This window comes from Uloborus diversus, chromosome 5 (assembly GCF_026930045.1).
Source record: "Uloborus diversus isolate 005 chromosome 5, Udiv.v.3.1, whole genome shotgun sequence".
NCBI lineage: Eukaryota > Metazoa > Arthropoda > Arachnida > Araneae > Uloboridae > Uloborus > Uloborus diversus.
The window spans coordinates 1,999,884-2,016,232 of NC_072735.1; the positions used below are offsets into that span (position 1 = coordinate 1,999,884).

Genomic DNA, 16,349 nt, shown 5'->3' on the forward strand with positions numbered 1-16,349 from the left:
CGCATACAAAGATGCTTAAAAAATAATAGAATTTCATAATCATCGCATTCCAAAGAATTCCTTAACAAAGAAAAGCAAAACCAACCGAAAATTCCTCACATCAAATCAAGATACACCCATTGCAGTTCGTTACTATACAGAGCTTCTCAAAAGCAGACACACAATTCCTTTTCAAACATAAAAGCATTCGTATACTTCCAAAGAACCCCCAGACAAAAAGTGTTTTGTTGGAAGTTCAACTCTTTCGAAACACCTCTCGCCTCGAGTTCCATTTTTTCGCCCGCTATGAGTACGCAGTAAAACTAAAAATGTTTCAGGTTTTTCTGCTTTCTATTCAAGGTCTTGCTTTGTGCTGCTGCCTTTATCTCTAGTTTGCACTCATATCCCCACTTTTCTCTAAATCACCGAAAACTGTCCCCCCCCCCCCCCATCTTCCTCGACGCTCCGTTGAGGCTTTTATTTATGTGTGAGAACAGACTCCACTCGAAGGCGAATATTTCGTTATTTTGCATGATGCGACACTTTATCCACATTTTTCGAAAGATGAAGACTTGAGACGATGAATATAAGCATTATGAATATGGAGAAAAACTTCGCTATTCTCTTGAATTTGTGCGATTTCTTTTGTGTAAAACTTCAGTCCTCATTTTTTTGTTTGGAAAAATTTCAGCGAGTTACACAAAGCACGATTTTTAAAGAGACGGTGGATTAAATATTTCTGTATTTATTTGTTCTCAATGACACAATTTATTCTCTCGTTTCCTTAAAACAATTTCTCCTCAAAAAAAAAAATATTAAATTGAATTTTGACATCTTGAATTCAAATTATGTTTTTCGCAATCACGAGTGTGTGTATGTAGGCGTGTGTGTTTGTGTGTGGGGGGTATGTGTGTTTGTGTGTGGGGGTATGTGTGTTTGTGTCTGTGTGCTGGCATAAGTGTGTGAGTAGTTGTGTGTATGAATGTGTGTGTGTGGGAGGGGGTATCTGTATGTGTGTGTAGGCATATGTGTTTGTGTCTGTGTGCAGACATGAATGTGTGGGTAGTTGTGTGTATGTGTTTGTGTATGTGTGTGTTTGTGTGTGTGTGTGTGTGTGTGTGCGTGCGTGCGTGTGTGTGTGGTTGTGTATGTATGCGCGTGTGTGTAGGACATGGATGCAACCCGGAGACGACTTTCGCTATAGGAGCAGCATCGTGAGGATCCGGTCGACGGTGATGGTGCGGAGGGTGGCGGTGGGAAAAATAAAATGATAGGACATCAAAACAGTTAAGTGAGAACAATAAGAAATCGTGATTGCTCAAAAAAAAAAAAAAAGTCAACAATTTGTTTTTAAAAACTTTTTTGGAATTCAAAATGTCCACATTTTCGATTGTTACGTTTTACTTTAACTTTTTGTTGTTAATTTTACAATTGGCAAGAAACTTAATTCATGAAATATATTGCATGACACGCTAGGTGCTCCAAAATGCCGAATATTAATAAAACTTTTTTATTTATTTATTCATTTGAAAATGCCCACGCAGTTCAGAATGTTTTTCTAACGATGAGAGAAATTTAAACAGCATCAGGTTCTTCATATAACTATGATTATATTGACTATATGTATAAAAAATTTTTGCTAATACTTTTTAAAAACAAGTTCCCAATTGAAACTCTATTCAAGACTTTTACTTTTTCTCTTAAATATTCGACAGTATCATTACAAATAACTTGAAATGCAATTTCTAAAACATATAGCTTTATAAACAAAAACTTCTAAGCTTTCATATGAGCACAAAGTGCGTATAGCGTATGTGTAACAAAGTCTAGTACGACAAGAAAAAAATGAAGAGTGAAATATAAACAGCATCAAGTCTCATAACTATGATTATTTATTTATGTATTGTAGTTATTTAATCATTACTTTAAAAAGTTTTTCAATAAAATTGTTCAACAAGCGCAACTCCATGCAAAATTGAATAAAAACAGATCAAATCTTTACAGTCATATATGAATATGATCATCATTAATATGGACAGTATATTGCATTTTCAGAGTTAGCTAACATGAAAAGCATATACAGGGTTGCCAATAAGGCCTACCAATGATTAACATGAACAAAATGTTTATTTTCTAGTATATTTTGTTTTTCATTTTGAGGCAATATTTGAATTCTTCGAAATGTCCATAAAATATATTAAATATATATAAAAAAACTAAAATAACGGATTATTTTAAGAGTCATACAAAATTAAGAGTCATAGTTTAACATTAGCAGGTATCATTTCACCCACCCTGTATATGAGACAGCCAGTAGTAAAGCTAAAAAAGACTGTAAATTATAGTTTTGAGACAATCAAGAAATAATTTGTTTAACATTTTGTTAAACCGGAAGGGATTAGCACAATTTTTTGAAAATTGTTGCAGTTAAAAAAAAAAAAAAAAAGAATAACAGTTAAATGACGGTTCAACCAAATTTAAAAAGCTATTTTTGACTTATTCTATTTTAGCTCTTAAGACCTGCCTCATATTTCAGTGATACTTGTGAGAAAATTTATTCTTTCCCATAAGATAAGTGAAAAAACAGAAGAAAACGAATAAAGCAGGGCCCAATTTCCCAATAGGCAGAGTAGGCAGCTGCCTAGGACCGCAAAATTTTCAGGGGCGGCAAATTTTGCTTTCACAACACATTTTTTAAATGAATATTTAATTCTTGAAAGTAAAATATTGGCATTTTTTTATTTTTCACAGAAACAATTTTTTCTTCCATATTAATAACAATTACTTTCACACATCTTATAAAAATCGAAGTATTTTCAATCATGGTAATTGATCAGCGTAAAATAGTAAATGAAGACGAAAAGCTAGTGTCGATTTCAGAAAGTGTCGTGGCGTTTATCTAGAAGTCGCAACAAGATTGAATTTGAGAAGGATTTTTACTAAATTACTGCTATAGTAAAGTTTATTCAGTACTGATTTCCTGAATGATTGACGTTTATTTTCTTTTTTACATTATTAAAATTTAAGAATTGCTTTCTGTTAATATTAAGTCTCGGAGGCAAGTGAAAATGAGAGACGAGCGAAAAAGGTTGAATGATTTTAAATAAAGTAAACGTGCTCGATTAAAAATTGAAGAACAAAAAAGAGTCTTCAAATTTTTTTTCACGTGATGTATTTTTTTCAAATGGGCAGTTTTCAAAAGCGAAAAATTTGGACTCTTTGCAAAATAATCCGGTTACAATTTACTGATGAAATGCGTCGAACATTGAGGAGTGGTAAGAACACAAGTGAGTGAACGTAATAACAGAGAAAATTATTCAAATCGTTGATACGCATATGAAAAAAAAATAACGGGATCAAGATGCTTTTACAAATAAAGATGACAACTTATAAAATGGTTAACGCACAAGACAATTAAGTTCAGCGCTCATCAATGAATTAGCTTGATAGATATTAAATAACTAAGCTAGAGTTTCGGTTTCAAAACACAGTTTTGATTGAGCACTAATACGTAACTTTTAAAAAAGTAACAGAATCAATTCAGAATGTAATCGTTTTTTTTTTTTTCCAAAATGAAAATGTCTTTTCGAGCAAAAGATAACAAATAATGAACCACCAAAGAAGTTAGTTATTTTTTTCTTAAAATAACGATGCTATCTTATGTGAAACACATACTAACACATTCAATACAAATCTCTGTTACTCTTTATCTCCCCATTTTCTATCATTATATTTTCCCTTAAAGTTGTAACTGAAGTCTACATCATTTTTCAGTAATTTATTTGCGTTACCATTATAAGGAACTGTTTTAAAATTTCAAAGAATGAAGGAGAATATTTTTTTATGGAATTATAGGGCAATGAAAAATTAATAACCATGCTGTATAAATTGATAATTGTTAATTCTTGATTGTTATTAAACAGTAACTTCTTTTAGGGGAGAGGGAGCGGTAGATTTCAAATCTGCCTAGGATCGGCATGGAGCTAAATTTGGCCCTGGCATTAAGTTTTACACAAAGCAAGATTTTAAAAACAATTCATTGTTGTGTTTATATTCAGCGACATAAAACTGTCGTGTTTAAGAAATCATGAAACTTTGCAAAAAAAATAATCGTATACATTAATGAATCAAAATACGTTAGTCAAACAGAAATTCAAATGCACACAAATCGAAAGAGGAAAGAGCAATGAACCACATAATGCGAAATTAAACTCCCAAAAGATTTAATGAGCAAAAGAAAAAAAAAAAACATGTTTAGCTATTCTTTAACGTTTAAAAATCTTAAAAGGTTAATTCTGACTGAAATAAGAAACTAGTTTTAAACAATCGCTAATTACATTTATTCTCGAATTACCCATTCATAATTAGTTCCCAAGCACAAATAACCTCTCACTGCACTGAATAAAATCAAATTCGTTTCAAAACTACTTGCGCAAGCAAAGACTTATAACTTTTCCACGAATCTGTTAACTTTTGCAACCGCTAATTGTTTATAACAAATAAGGAGCAGAAATGCTCCAATGTGTAGCTTTATTATGAAAAGCTGACATGCTTAAGTTCCGACTTGTTAAATAGGGGTAAACTCTGGAATAACGAGCAATTAGTGGTGAACTAAATTTATTGTCCAAATTATCATCACTTCCCGGAACATAATGCTACAATTTAAAGCCTTCTTAATTGGGCTCCCAATTCTTGCGAAAGTGAATCATTACTTTGTTGACAGTAATTGTTTCATCAACAAATTCTTTTCCGATATAAAAAAGGGCGTGAGTAGCTCGAGTGTAAGAAGAAGTATGTTTACAATCAAACAATAGCTTCCATTTGCTCATAAAATAAATGAATGAAGGTTTTTAGAATGCCTGAGCCTCTTTGCTTGGATTTATAAAGTAACGGTTTTAAGGTTGTATTTTGAGAAATAACTCATTATAATTATGGGTCTACACATTGGTACACATCTTGTGGGTACATTGGTGTTTTAAAGTTTCAAATACTGATGCTTTTTAAGCCTAAGAAAAAATACTCTGGGCACATTTTTTAGTCTTAGTTGCAAGTTTTTGTAACGATATGCGAATCGGTTTATTTTTATACCGTAATAGAAAAATTAAAAAGTCTTTTGGTTCACTTGTATATTTACAAATAATGTATGGTGAATGTTCTCGTCAATTGGCTTGTACCTAATATACGGTTCCACATTATGATAATTTCGTATCTCGCCAATTGGCTTGTGCCCACGTTACGGTTCCACGTTATGATAATTTCGCAATTTACTCGTCCATCTTATGATAGTTTTGTTCTTAAAATTGGAATAGAAAAAGAACCACATTGAATTTTCAAAAAATCGCTTCGAGGTGCACACCCCCATGCTACAAAATAACTTTGTGCCAAATTTCATGAAAATCGGCTTGGTCTAGGCGCTATGCGCATCACAGAGATCCAAACATTCTACAGACATCCTCCGGACAAGGAGACTTTATTTTTAGTAAAGACAATACAGTGAAACCTGTGTATAACGATACTGTCTATAATGATAAACTGTCTATAACAATATTTGTTTTGGTCCCAGCAAAATGTCAGTATGAATAATCAAACTGTCTATAACGATAACCTGTCTATTACGATATTTTTTTTAGGTCCCAACAGTATCGTTGTAGACAGGTTTTACTGTATAAATACATTTACATATTCTGTGAAATTGAAGATCAATATTTATTGTTATAGGGAACTGTAAAAAGCTGAATTTGCTCCGATTGCAAAAATCAAATCTACAGAAGCTTATGACATTGATTCCTAATCAAAATTACAGATATAGCTTTCGTATTTTAAAGATGAATTTCCTTTTATCAAGAAAGTTAAAATTAGGCACCCAAAAAGAAGAGGAAAATGGTATAGAGAGAGAACAGGACAATTTTTAAAGGAATAATCAAATTTTATATAACATTCAGAATAACTGAAGGTTGAATAATATTTTTTAATTTGTAATGATTCTAAAAGAAAGTGAAAACTTACTTTTGAATTTGGTTTTTGCTTATTGCACTCTCAAAAGAAAGTGTCCCATCACTTTAATCTATCTTGCAATTACATTAAAACTTATCAGAGTTCAAAACAATACTAGAAACTGCTAATGTAATTATTACTGAAAATAAGTTTCCTGTTATTAAGTTAAGTTCATGTAACCTAATAAGTTGCTGTAGCCTTTTTTAACAGTAAATTCTAACTTATAATTCAATTAAACTGTTTAATGCAAGTAATAAGTAAGTTAATGTAATATCACTATGTGTGAAAAATGAGCGACTGTTTGTTTTCTATTATGAACATCATACTGGGAGTAAGAACAAAGTTATTCATTACTCGATTGCTTCACAAAATTAAAACATTTTAAAGATTTTATCGAGTTTACTATAATATAAATTATCTTTACTAATAATAAAGCTGAATGTCCCTCTGTCTGTCAGGATCTCTGCCTGTCAGGATCTCAGTGACGCGCATAACGCCTAGACCGTTTGGCCGATTTTCATGAAATTTGGCACAAATTTAGTTTGTAGCATGGGGATGTGTACCTAGAAGCGATTTTTCGAAAATTCGATGTGGTTCTTTCTCCAATCCAATTTTAAGAACAAAACCCTCATACGATGGACAAGTAAATTACGAAATTATCATAACGTGGAACCGTAACATGGTTACAAGCCAGTTGGCGAGAAAATTCACCATACATTATTTATAAATATACAGGAGAACCAAAAGACCTTTTAATCTTCTATTACTGGCAGAGCCGTACGGGTACCACTAGTCAAAAATAAAAGAGTAAAAGAGTTGAGTATTACTCTCATTTCATATACAAAAAGTACAATGAAGACAAATGAGACAGGAGTGTTTAAAGATTCCGTACTTTTCCAACTTAGTCCTTTAGAACACGGTTTTAGATTTTTTTTTTCCAGTATGATCTTCGCAAATCAATAAATCAATTTCAGGCAACTTTCTCATGGAGTCTTTTCGCGCTTTGTCTGCTGTTATGGACTATTTGTTTCTCATTAAGGAATATACCTTTTAAGTATCCTATTACAAAAAAGAATGCCGCATATTCCAACGAACGGCTCCCATTTTGTTCGATATCAGTTCTCTGATATGGCTGAAGAGATGCAATTTTACGGCCATTATGCTAGTTTAAAAGTTTGATAATTGCTAAATCGATACTATTGAACTGTGTGATCCTCTAAACTTATGAATATTTTATTTGAACTGAGCTTAATATCTACTTTTGTCGGTCTTTAAGTTGCCTTTTGTTGATGCAAGGACTTTTGAAACCTTAATATGTTGTGGAAAACGCCCAAGAACTGAACTGAACTGAGTAGTTAAGTTTAAATAAATTAGCCGGACTCGCGCACCTCGTAGCAGTTCTTATAGCAGTATGTAATATTCAAAATTCTGGAGATTTTATTTTCGAGAGAGTTCGTTGCCGATATCTTCATTATGTTGTGTTTATTAATTAACAAGTTTTTATTTGCAACTAACATTGTAGTTTATTGTGCTGTAATTAAATTTTTCTAAGTTAAAAAAGTTCAAGTGTTTGTGTCACAATTTCTACACGAAGGAATATCTGAAGACTTCAGTACAAATGATTTCATTGCCCCGCGACTTTTGGAAGCGTTGAAGAAGTTAAATAGATGGTAAGAGTTTTTAAATTTAGAAACTTACTTTGACGCGCAACATGGCATCCCTGCCGGGATTGCAGTGAAGTTATTTGATTTGTATTTAAAAGTTAAGAACTTTGTTGAAATGTCTAAAACAAATGAAGATATTCAACCTAAAATGTCAAAAAGTGTAGAAAATTTATGTAAAAAGCGAGCTGTAATGCGAGCTGCTGTAACAAAAGCAGTAAATAAGCTAGAAACAGAATTGGCAAAGAGTGAGGTGGATGCAAACATCGTGGAAGAACTTGTAGAAATATTAACTTTAAAATTTGAAATGCTAAGCGCTGTAGATAGCGAACTAGAAGCTAATTTTGAACCGAACGAACTCGAAAAAGAAATTGAAACTTCGGAAGAATATCGCGAGAAAGTGACTGTTTGGAAGTTTCGAGCTACTAAACGAATTAATGAAATGCGTCAGAATTCGTTGGAAGTCAGTCGCATCAGCGAAAATCAAACTAGAAGCTTTGAAACAAGCAGCAACAGTACTATACGAGTTAAACTTCCGAAATTGACTATCGCGAAGTTTTACGGAGATGTGAGCCAATGGTTAACATTCTGGAACAGTTTTGAATCTGCGATACATAAAAATGAACTTTTGAATAATGTTGACAAATTCAACTACCTAAAGGCGTATTTAGGTGGAACTGCCATGAACACAGTTGAAGGATTTCCAATTACAGCTGAAAATTATGATAACGCGATAAAAGCATTGAAGGACCGATATGCTGAAACTGACTTATTAATTAGTGCTCATATGAATAATATCATCAATATGCAACCTCTTAGAGACTCTAATGATGTTCGTGCATTTCGAAGATTTTATGACAACTGTACAACGCAAATACGGTGTTTAGAAGCATTAGGTTTGTCATCGGAAAATTACACTAGTGTATTATGCCCCCTGCTATTAAAAATCCTTCCTGCGGATTTAGTTTTAGAATATAGCAAATTAGAAAGTAATACCCATTCAAATCTGACAAACTTACTTGATTTTCTGTCAAAATCTTTGATGTCGCGAGAAAGAGCAATGCATATTATGTCAGTTAACATAAATCAAATTTCCGCCAACGAGACTTTCGCGCCACATAGGCAAAATACTGTCGAAAACCGTGTTAGAAATGATTCAAGGAAGAATAGGAAACAAATCGCTACCGCGTCTGAACTGATTTCTACAGATGAGATAGAAAATCCCAGAAAAATTAAATGTGTATTCTGCGATTCATTTACCCATTTCAGTTCTGAATGTGAATCCGCTAGCAATTTATCGCTAGAAGAACGGAAAAATATCCTGATGAAAAAGGGAGCGTGTTTCAAGTGTTTAGAAATTAGGAAGCATATTTCTCGGTTTTGTAAAGCAAACGTAAATTGTAAGCATTGTAAGGGAAAACATTCTTCTTTAATGTGTTTTACTAAATATAAGCAGAAACTTAACGTAGATAAGAATGTCCCTCCTGAAAATTCCGTCCTCTCAAACCAATCTTCGTCGAATGAAGTTTATTTGCAAACTTTAATTGTGCGTATTCGAAATCAAGGTTTAGAACATTTACTGCGTGTAATTGTCGATTCAGGGTCACAAAAAAGTTACATTTCGGAATTTGCTGCAAATAAAATGGGGTTAAAGAGTTCGGGAACTGAAATTGTTAAGCATGGGCTTTTTGGAGGGATAGAAACTACAGAACAGCATAATCGTTATTCTGTGCTCTTGAGTAGTCTTGATCGGAAGCATAGTTTTCAAATTGAAGTAATGGATCAGAAGAAAATTTGCGCTTTTATTCCGAAGGCTAAGACAGGTCAGTGTATTAAAATTTTGAAGCGGGCTGGTATATTTTTGAGTGATATATCGTCAATGAGTAAAACATGTTTGTATGAAGAAAATAATAATGAAATACACATGTTGTTAGGAGCGGATATAGCGGATAAATTATACGCGAATGGAATCAGACATTTTTCGAACGGTTTAGTTGCTGTTAAAACTAAGTTGGGATGGACACTCATGGGAAAAAACTCAAATAAAGCTAACGTAGATAATTCACTGTTACTGTTATCTCTTCATGTTAATGACGCTAAAATAAATGATTTGTGGAATTTAGATTCTTTGGGAATTCTTGATCCAAGTGAGAAAATAAATAAAAAAGAAGCCCAAGAATTGGCGTTAAAGCATTTTAGAGATACAATAGGAAGGCAAGAGGATGGGAGATATATTGTTTCTTTACCGTGGGTAAAAGATCCTCATTTGCTAAATGATCATAAAAATTTGGCAGAAAAACGTTTGAAAAATACGGTAAAAAATCTTAAATATACAAGAAACTTAGGGGACTACGAAAATGTCTTTTGTGAATGGGAAACAGAGGGAATAATAGAAAAAATTCCAATTTCAGAAAATAAAACTGAAACTTCTTCTCATTATCTCCCACACAGAGCAGTAGTTAAGGAAAGTTCGACTACTAGAATTCGTCCAGTTTTTGACGGATCCGCTTATTTACCAGGAGGTTTATCTCTTAATGATTGCATCGAGAAAGGGCCTAATTTGATAGAATTGATCCCTACCATCTTGAACCGTTTCAGGATTGGAAAGTTTGGGGTGGTTGCTGATATTCGTCGAGCTTTTTTACAGATAGCTTTGCAATCAGCCGATAGGGATTTTTTGCGTTTTTTGTGGTGGGCAGAGGGCAATCCAGAAAAGACAGTAATTTATCGCCACGCTCGTGTCGTTTTTGGCGTAAGTTGCAGCCCTTTTCTTCTGGCCGGTACACTTGCTTACCATCTCGATCAAGCCCCAGATGAACTTAAAGAAACTGCGCAAAAACTTAGAGATTCTCTTTATGTGGATAATTGTGTGGCTAGCGTAGACAGCGTAGCAGAATTAGAAAATTTCCGTGAACATTCTTGTAGGCTTTTATCATCCGCAAAATTTGATCTTAGAGGTTGGCAGAGTAATGCATTAATTCCTGAAATCGCTAACTTGGAAAAAAGTGAACCGGTGTCGGTTTTAGGACTTTTGTGGAACACCGCTGAAGACACGCTGTCGTGCGATGTCAGAAAAATAACAATAGATGGACCAATCACAAAAAGAACTATTTTGTCCGTTACACATCAAATTTTCGATCCGATTGGTTTTACTTGCCCAATAACTTTGATACCCAAAATAATTTTACAAGAATGTTGGAAAATCAAAGCTTCGTGGGATTCTCGGCTTCCCGATGAATTAGTGAAGCGTTTCGAAAAGTGGAAAAATGAGATTGCAAAATTGTACAGTCTAAAAATATCCCGACGTTTATCCAAATTGCCATTTACTCTTAAAGACATAACTTTACACATTTTTTGTGATGCTTGCAAGACATCTTATGCTACGTGCATATATTTTAGAGTGGAACAAGTTGGATCCCCAGTAACTTGTCATTTGATTGCCGCTAGAGCTAGAGTTGCTCCTTTAAAAAAGATTACGATTCCTCGTCTTGAACTTTTAGCTTGTTCGATTGGAGCTAGATTAGCAAACACCATCATATGCGACTTACGTCTCGAAGCCGTAAAAACTGTCTTTTGGTCAGATTCTATGGATGTGCTATTTTGGATAAAAAAGGAAGGCCCGTGGGCAACATTCGTAGAAAATCGTGTTCAAGAAATCAGAAGACTGACAAAAATTGAACAGTGGAGATTCGTACCAGGAGTAATGAACGTAGCTGACATTCCGTCCCGAGGATGTACCTTAGGAAAGCTATTGCGTACGGAATGGCTGTGCGGACCGGACTGGTTGAAGAGATCTGCCGAATATTGGCCGAAAGACGAATTTCTGCCTGCCATGGAAGTAGTGAACGCAGAAAAGAAGAAAGTTATAATCACAGCTACTAACTCCGAAGATAAGGGAAAATACTACTACAGATATTCTTCTTACGTTAAACTACTACGAATCACCGCGTGGATTTACAGATTTGTAGAAAATTGTAAAAAATCCAAAAAAGATAGACGATTTGGTGTTCTTGACAGTAAAGAGCTTCAAAAGGCTGAACAAGTAATTTTAAAGCAAATTCAATCAGAAGCTTTTGGAAGAAATGCTGACGCAAGATTAAGATCGATCAATACAATCGTAGGCGACGATGCCTTGATTCGAGTGAAAACGAAGATATTTTTTAGAGATGATGACATGCATTTTCGGCTTCCAGTTGTACTTCCCTCCGAACACCGGTTGTCCTTAGTCTCATTCGGTGGAAACATAAAGAGTTAGGACATTGTGGCGTACAACTGCTTATGTCAGCGCTTCGAGAAAAGTACTGGATTTTGAAGAGCCGGAAAACCATTAAGAAGGCAATCAAGTCCTGTATTGTGTGTCGAAGATTCAACTCTAAACCGCCCGAAGTTCAGGAAAGTGTTTTACCGGAAAATCGTGTAAAAGATGCATCAGTTTTCGAAATTCTAGGAATAGATCTAGCAGGACCCTTGATCCTCAAAGATAACTCAAAAGTTTGGATTTTGATTTTTACCTGTGCTGTTTTTAGAGCTGTTCATGTTGAGATGTTGACTTCAGTGTCTACAGATAACTTTCTTTTGGGGTTGAGGAGATTCATCGCGAGAAGAGGCAGACCGTCAATTATCTATTCCGATAACGGAAAGAACTTCGTTGGCGCAAAAAACCAATTAAGCAAGATTGATTGGAAAAAGATTCAAGATGAAACTACTGCTTCTTCTATTGCTTGGATTTTTATCCCCCCTTCTGCTCCCTGGTGGGGAGGATTTTGGGAAAGGTTAGTAGGAGTTTTGAAGAGAATTTTAAGAAAAGTTTTGGGTCAAACATCGTTGGATTATGAAGAGATGTTAACAGTCCTCTGCGACTGTGAAAGTATCATAAATTCGCGACCGTTGACTTACGTTAGTGATGACGTTCAAGATCTTACCCCGATTACACCTTCTATGTTTTTGCAAGAGATTAGAGAAATCGGTGTTCCAGACTTAGATGTGCTGGATCATCAGAAATTAAATAAACGTCACGCGTATACACAGAAAATACGAAAAGATCTCCGTTCGAGATTTCGAGTGGAATATCTCGGACAGTTGCGACAACCTGTGACTAATAGAAATAATTCTCCAGTTCTAAAAGTTGGTGACTTAGTTATCGTGTGGACAGATAACTGTAAAAGAATTGACTGGCCACTCGGAAGAGTTCTAGAAGTGTTCACAAGTAAGGATGGATGTGTGCGAGTTGCTAAAGTCAAGACAAAAACGGGTGTCTTCATTCGTCCTGTTAAAAAGTTGTGTTCTCTGGAGTTGGGAGCGGTGTCATCTTGTGAGCTTCAAAAGTTAAAACCCCTCCTGTGACTGTTCTTGAGGATTTGTGTTGCACCACCACCACCAGTTCATCACCTAGCCTGACAGCATTGAAGTTGAGTTCCGGAGTCCCGAGCCCTGAACTCAAGGTGGGCAGTGTGGAAAACGCCCAAGAACTGAACTGAACTGAGTAGTTAAGTTTAAATAAATTAGCCGGACTCGCGCACCTCGTAGCAGTTCTTATAGCAGTATGTAATATTCAAAATTCTGGAGATTTTATTTTCGAGAGAGTTCGTTGCCGATATCTTCATTATGTTGTGTTTATTAATTAACAAGTTTTTATTTGCAACTAACATTGTAGTTTATTGTGCTGTAATTAAATTTTTCTAAGTTAAAAAAGTTCAAGTGTTTGTGTCACAATTTCTACACGAAGGAATATCTGAAGACTTCAGTACAAATGATTTCATTGCCCCGCGACTTTTGGAAGCGTTGAAGAAGTTAAATAGATGGTAAGAGTTTTTAAATTTAGAAACTTACTTTGACGCGCAACATATGTGATTCTATTATGTTTCGTAAACTCCCGATTATTCACGGGATTGGGTGGCACAAGTGCCGTGGAAAAAAACGAGCTGATGTGTGCATCACATGACTTCCTTCTACGCCAATTTAATGATAATAGCTCTTTGGAGTAAGCAAGGGAACACTAAATAATTTCACCCCTAGTTTCTCTCGAACTCAAGCAAAAAAAAAAAACGTTTTACACAGATTTATTTCGCCATTATTGGCAATTTTTATGTGATTCAGTGGTTAACTCTTTAATATCACCAACATTGGCCGAATTAAAACCAGATTTAAAAATTAGAAAAAAAAGTCGCCAAATTTTTCGCCAAGTTGGAAACAAATCTTGGCGGCAAAAAGCTTGGCGATATGTCGCCAAGTGTTTGATAATTATAACACCACTTGAGTTAGCAATGAAATTAACAATGGTTTCCCCCCCCCCCCAAAAAAAAAGATGTAAACGACCCCCTTTGGAGCATCCGAATGCAACTAAAAGAGGTGGTGCACAACTAGACTACACTAGGAGACTACGTACCAAATTTCAACTTTCTAGGACATACCGTTTTTGAGTTATACGAGATACATAAGCACATACTCACATACGTATATACAAGTATACACACATACGCACATACGTATATACAAGTATACACACATACGCACATACATACGTACATACGGACGTCACGAGAAAACTCGTTGTAATTAACTCGGGGATCGTCAAAATGGATATTTCGGGTGTCTGTATGTTCCTAGGCATACATCCACGTGTGGTCGGGTCAAAAAAAAAAAAAAAAAAACCCTCAACATTCATTTGGGGGTGAGCAAAATGGAAACTAAGGCCGATTTTTGATTGAAATTTTTTTCGCGAATGCAATACTACCTTTTTTGTAAAAGGAAGTAAAAATTGCGGATAAACCACAAAAAGGCTAAAATGAGGGACAAATACTGTAAAAATTGTCCTTCCTTAAAAACTTAGCTGTATTGAGGCATAATACTTTCTGCAAACAGTAAAAATGTTTTGTATTTTTGAACAGCAGAATTTAACATAAAAATGGAACAAGTGTTTGTACGATGAGGAAAGTACAAAAAATAAATAAATAAACAACAAAGTTTTAACTAACAATATTTCGACAAAAAAAAAAAAAAAAAAACACACACACACACACACACAATCATTGGTATTTGCTTTTTACTGCAAAATACGTGTTTCTGATTGTTGATTGACACGCGGATAATCCGCCCCACGGAAAATCCGATCGCGGATAGTCGGGAGTTTACTGTATTTTCAACTTTGCAACTTGATTCTGTTTCGCGATAAGCAGTTTTAAATATTCTGCTTTTTTTTTTTTTTTACACCCACACACACGCACACACAAGTATTTATTTGTCTGATGGCTTTATGATCGAAATTTTAATCTTAAAATAAATTTTAAAATACCTCCCTATATAAAAAATTTTGCAAAGAGTTTTGCCCTGCATAGACTATCTAAAATGTATTAAATATAACTTCAATTTCAAACTCTACTGGGCTAAACCACATCAAAAGGATATGCAATTAAGGAATGCCTTTGAATTATTGATGGATAGTTTTGTTTAGACACGACCTCACTTATGCGGTTAACTCCAAGGTAATTAGTTCAAAAGTGTACGGTCTCTATTTTATGAAAATCTCTGCAACGTCTTATTTTTACCCAATCATGAAAATTAAATGTTAGATTAATTACCTGGACTCTCTAACTAAATGAATGCCAGATTTATTGAACGAGATATTTCACTAAATGTCTCCAGAGTGTTGCATAGTACTCTTGAAATAATTAAGAATCCCCAAGAGAATGGAACATGTAGTATTTAGTTCCAGGGAAAATTACTTTAATTTCAGCTCATATTGTGGAAACCGAATAATTCTCAGTTATATTTTGCTGGTAATCCATAGAGTTTCTGGGTATTTATTCACTACTAGTGGTACCCGCACGGCTTTGTCCGTAATAGACAAATTTAAAGGTCTTTTGGTTCGCCTGTATATTTACAAATAACGTATGGTGAATTTTCCGGCCAATTGGCTTGTGCCCATGTTACGGTTCCACGTTATGATAATTTCGAAATTTACTCGTCCATCTTATGATAGTTTTGTTTTTAAAATTGGAATAGAAAAAGAACCACATCGAATTTTCGAAAAATCGCTTCGAGGTGCACACTTCCATGCTATAAACTAACTTTGTGCCAAATTTCATGAAAATCGGCCGAACGGTCTAGGCGCTATGCGCGTCACAGAGATCTTGACAAACAGAAATCCTGACAGACAGAGGGACATTCAGCTTTATTATTAGTAAAATAAAATAACATTAGTTAAGTTTATTGGACAGAGTTCTTGGAAATTCGTATTTTAAGTTTTGAGAGTATTTTTCTATTCCAAAATAGTATGTATTTAACTATTTTTTTTTTAAATTTAAAATAACTTTTGTCTAGACATAGTTACTCGATCTTTTGAGCTAAGATTATCGTGTAGCAAATAAAGTGCTTATATTTGTGCCATAAGTTAATATATTTACAAAATTAAATAGCAATTTGCAGACACGTTTTTTACTCTACAAGCATCCTTGTTATAAATAAGTATTTTCGTACATAAATAATGTTTAGTCTTAAAAAGGGGTCTTTTTTGTAAATTCGAAACATGAATCTGGAACTATTTTTGTACTTTATGAAATTGTAACATAACTTCGGTGTTTGCATCATGTTGTAAGTTATAAATATTTTTGAACTGTAAATGATAGAAATCTACTTTAAATAGAATATACGTCTTTAATACTTTTTTTGGGGCGTAAAACAATGCTTAGGTACTTAAAATAAATCTTAAAAGAAGAG

The 16,349-nt window shown here is 34.3% G+C and overlaps 1 protein-coding gene across 1 annotated transcript; it reads left to right on the forward strand.

The window, feature by feature from the left end:
• Window positions 1-11,912: 11,912 nt before the first annotated feature.
• LOC129222408 (uncharacterized) lies at window positions 11,913-12,977 on the forward strand. The gene has a single exon (XM_054856917.1). It carries the CDS (start codon window positions 11,913-11,915, stop codon window positions 12,975-12,977), a length of 1,065 nt encoding a protein of 354 aa, XP_054712892.1.
• Window positions 12,978-16,349: the final 3,372 nt, after the last annotated feature.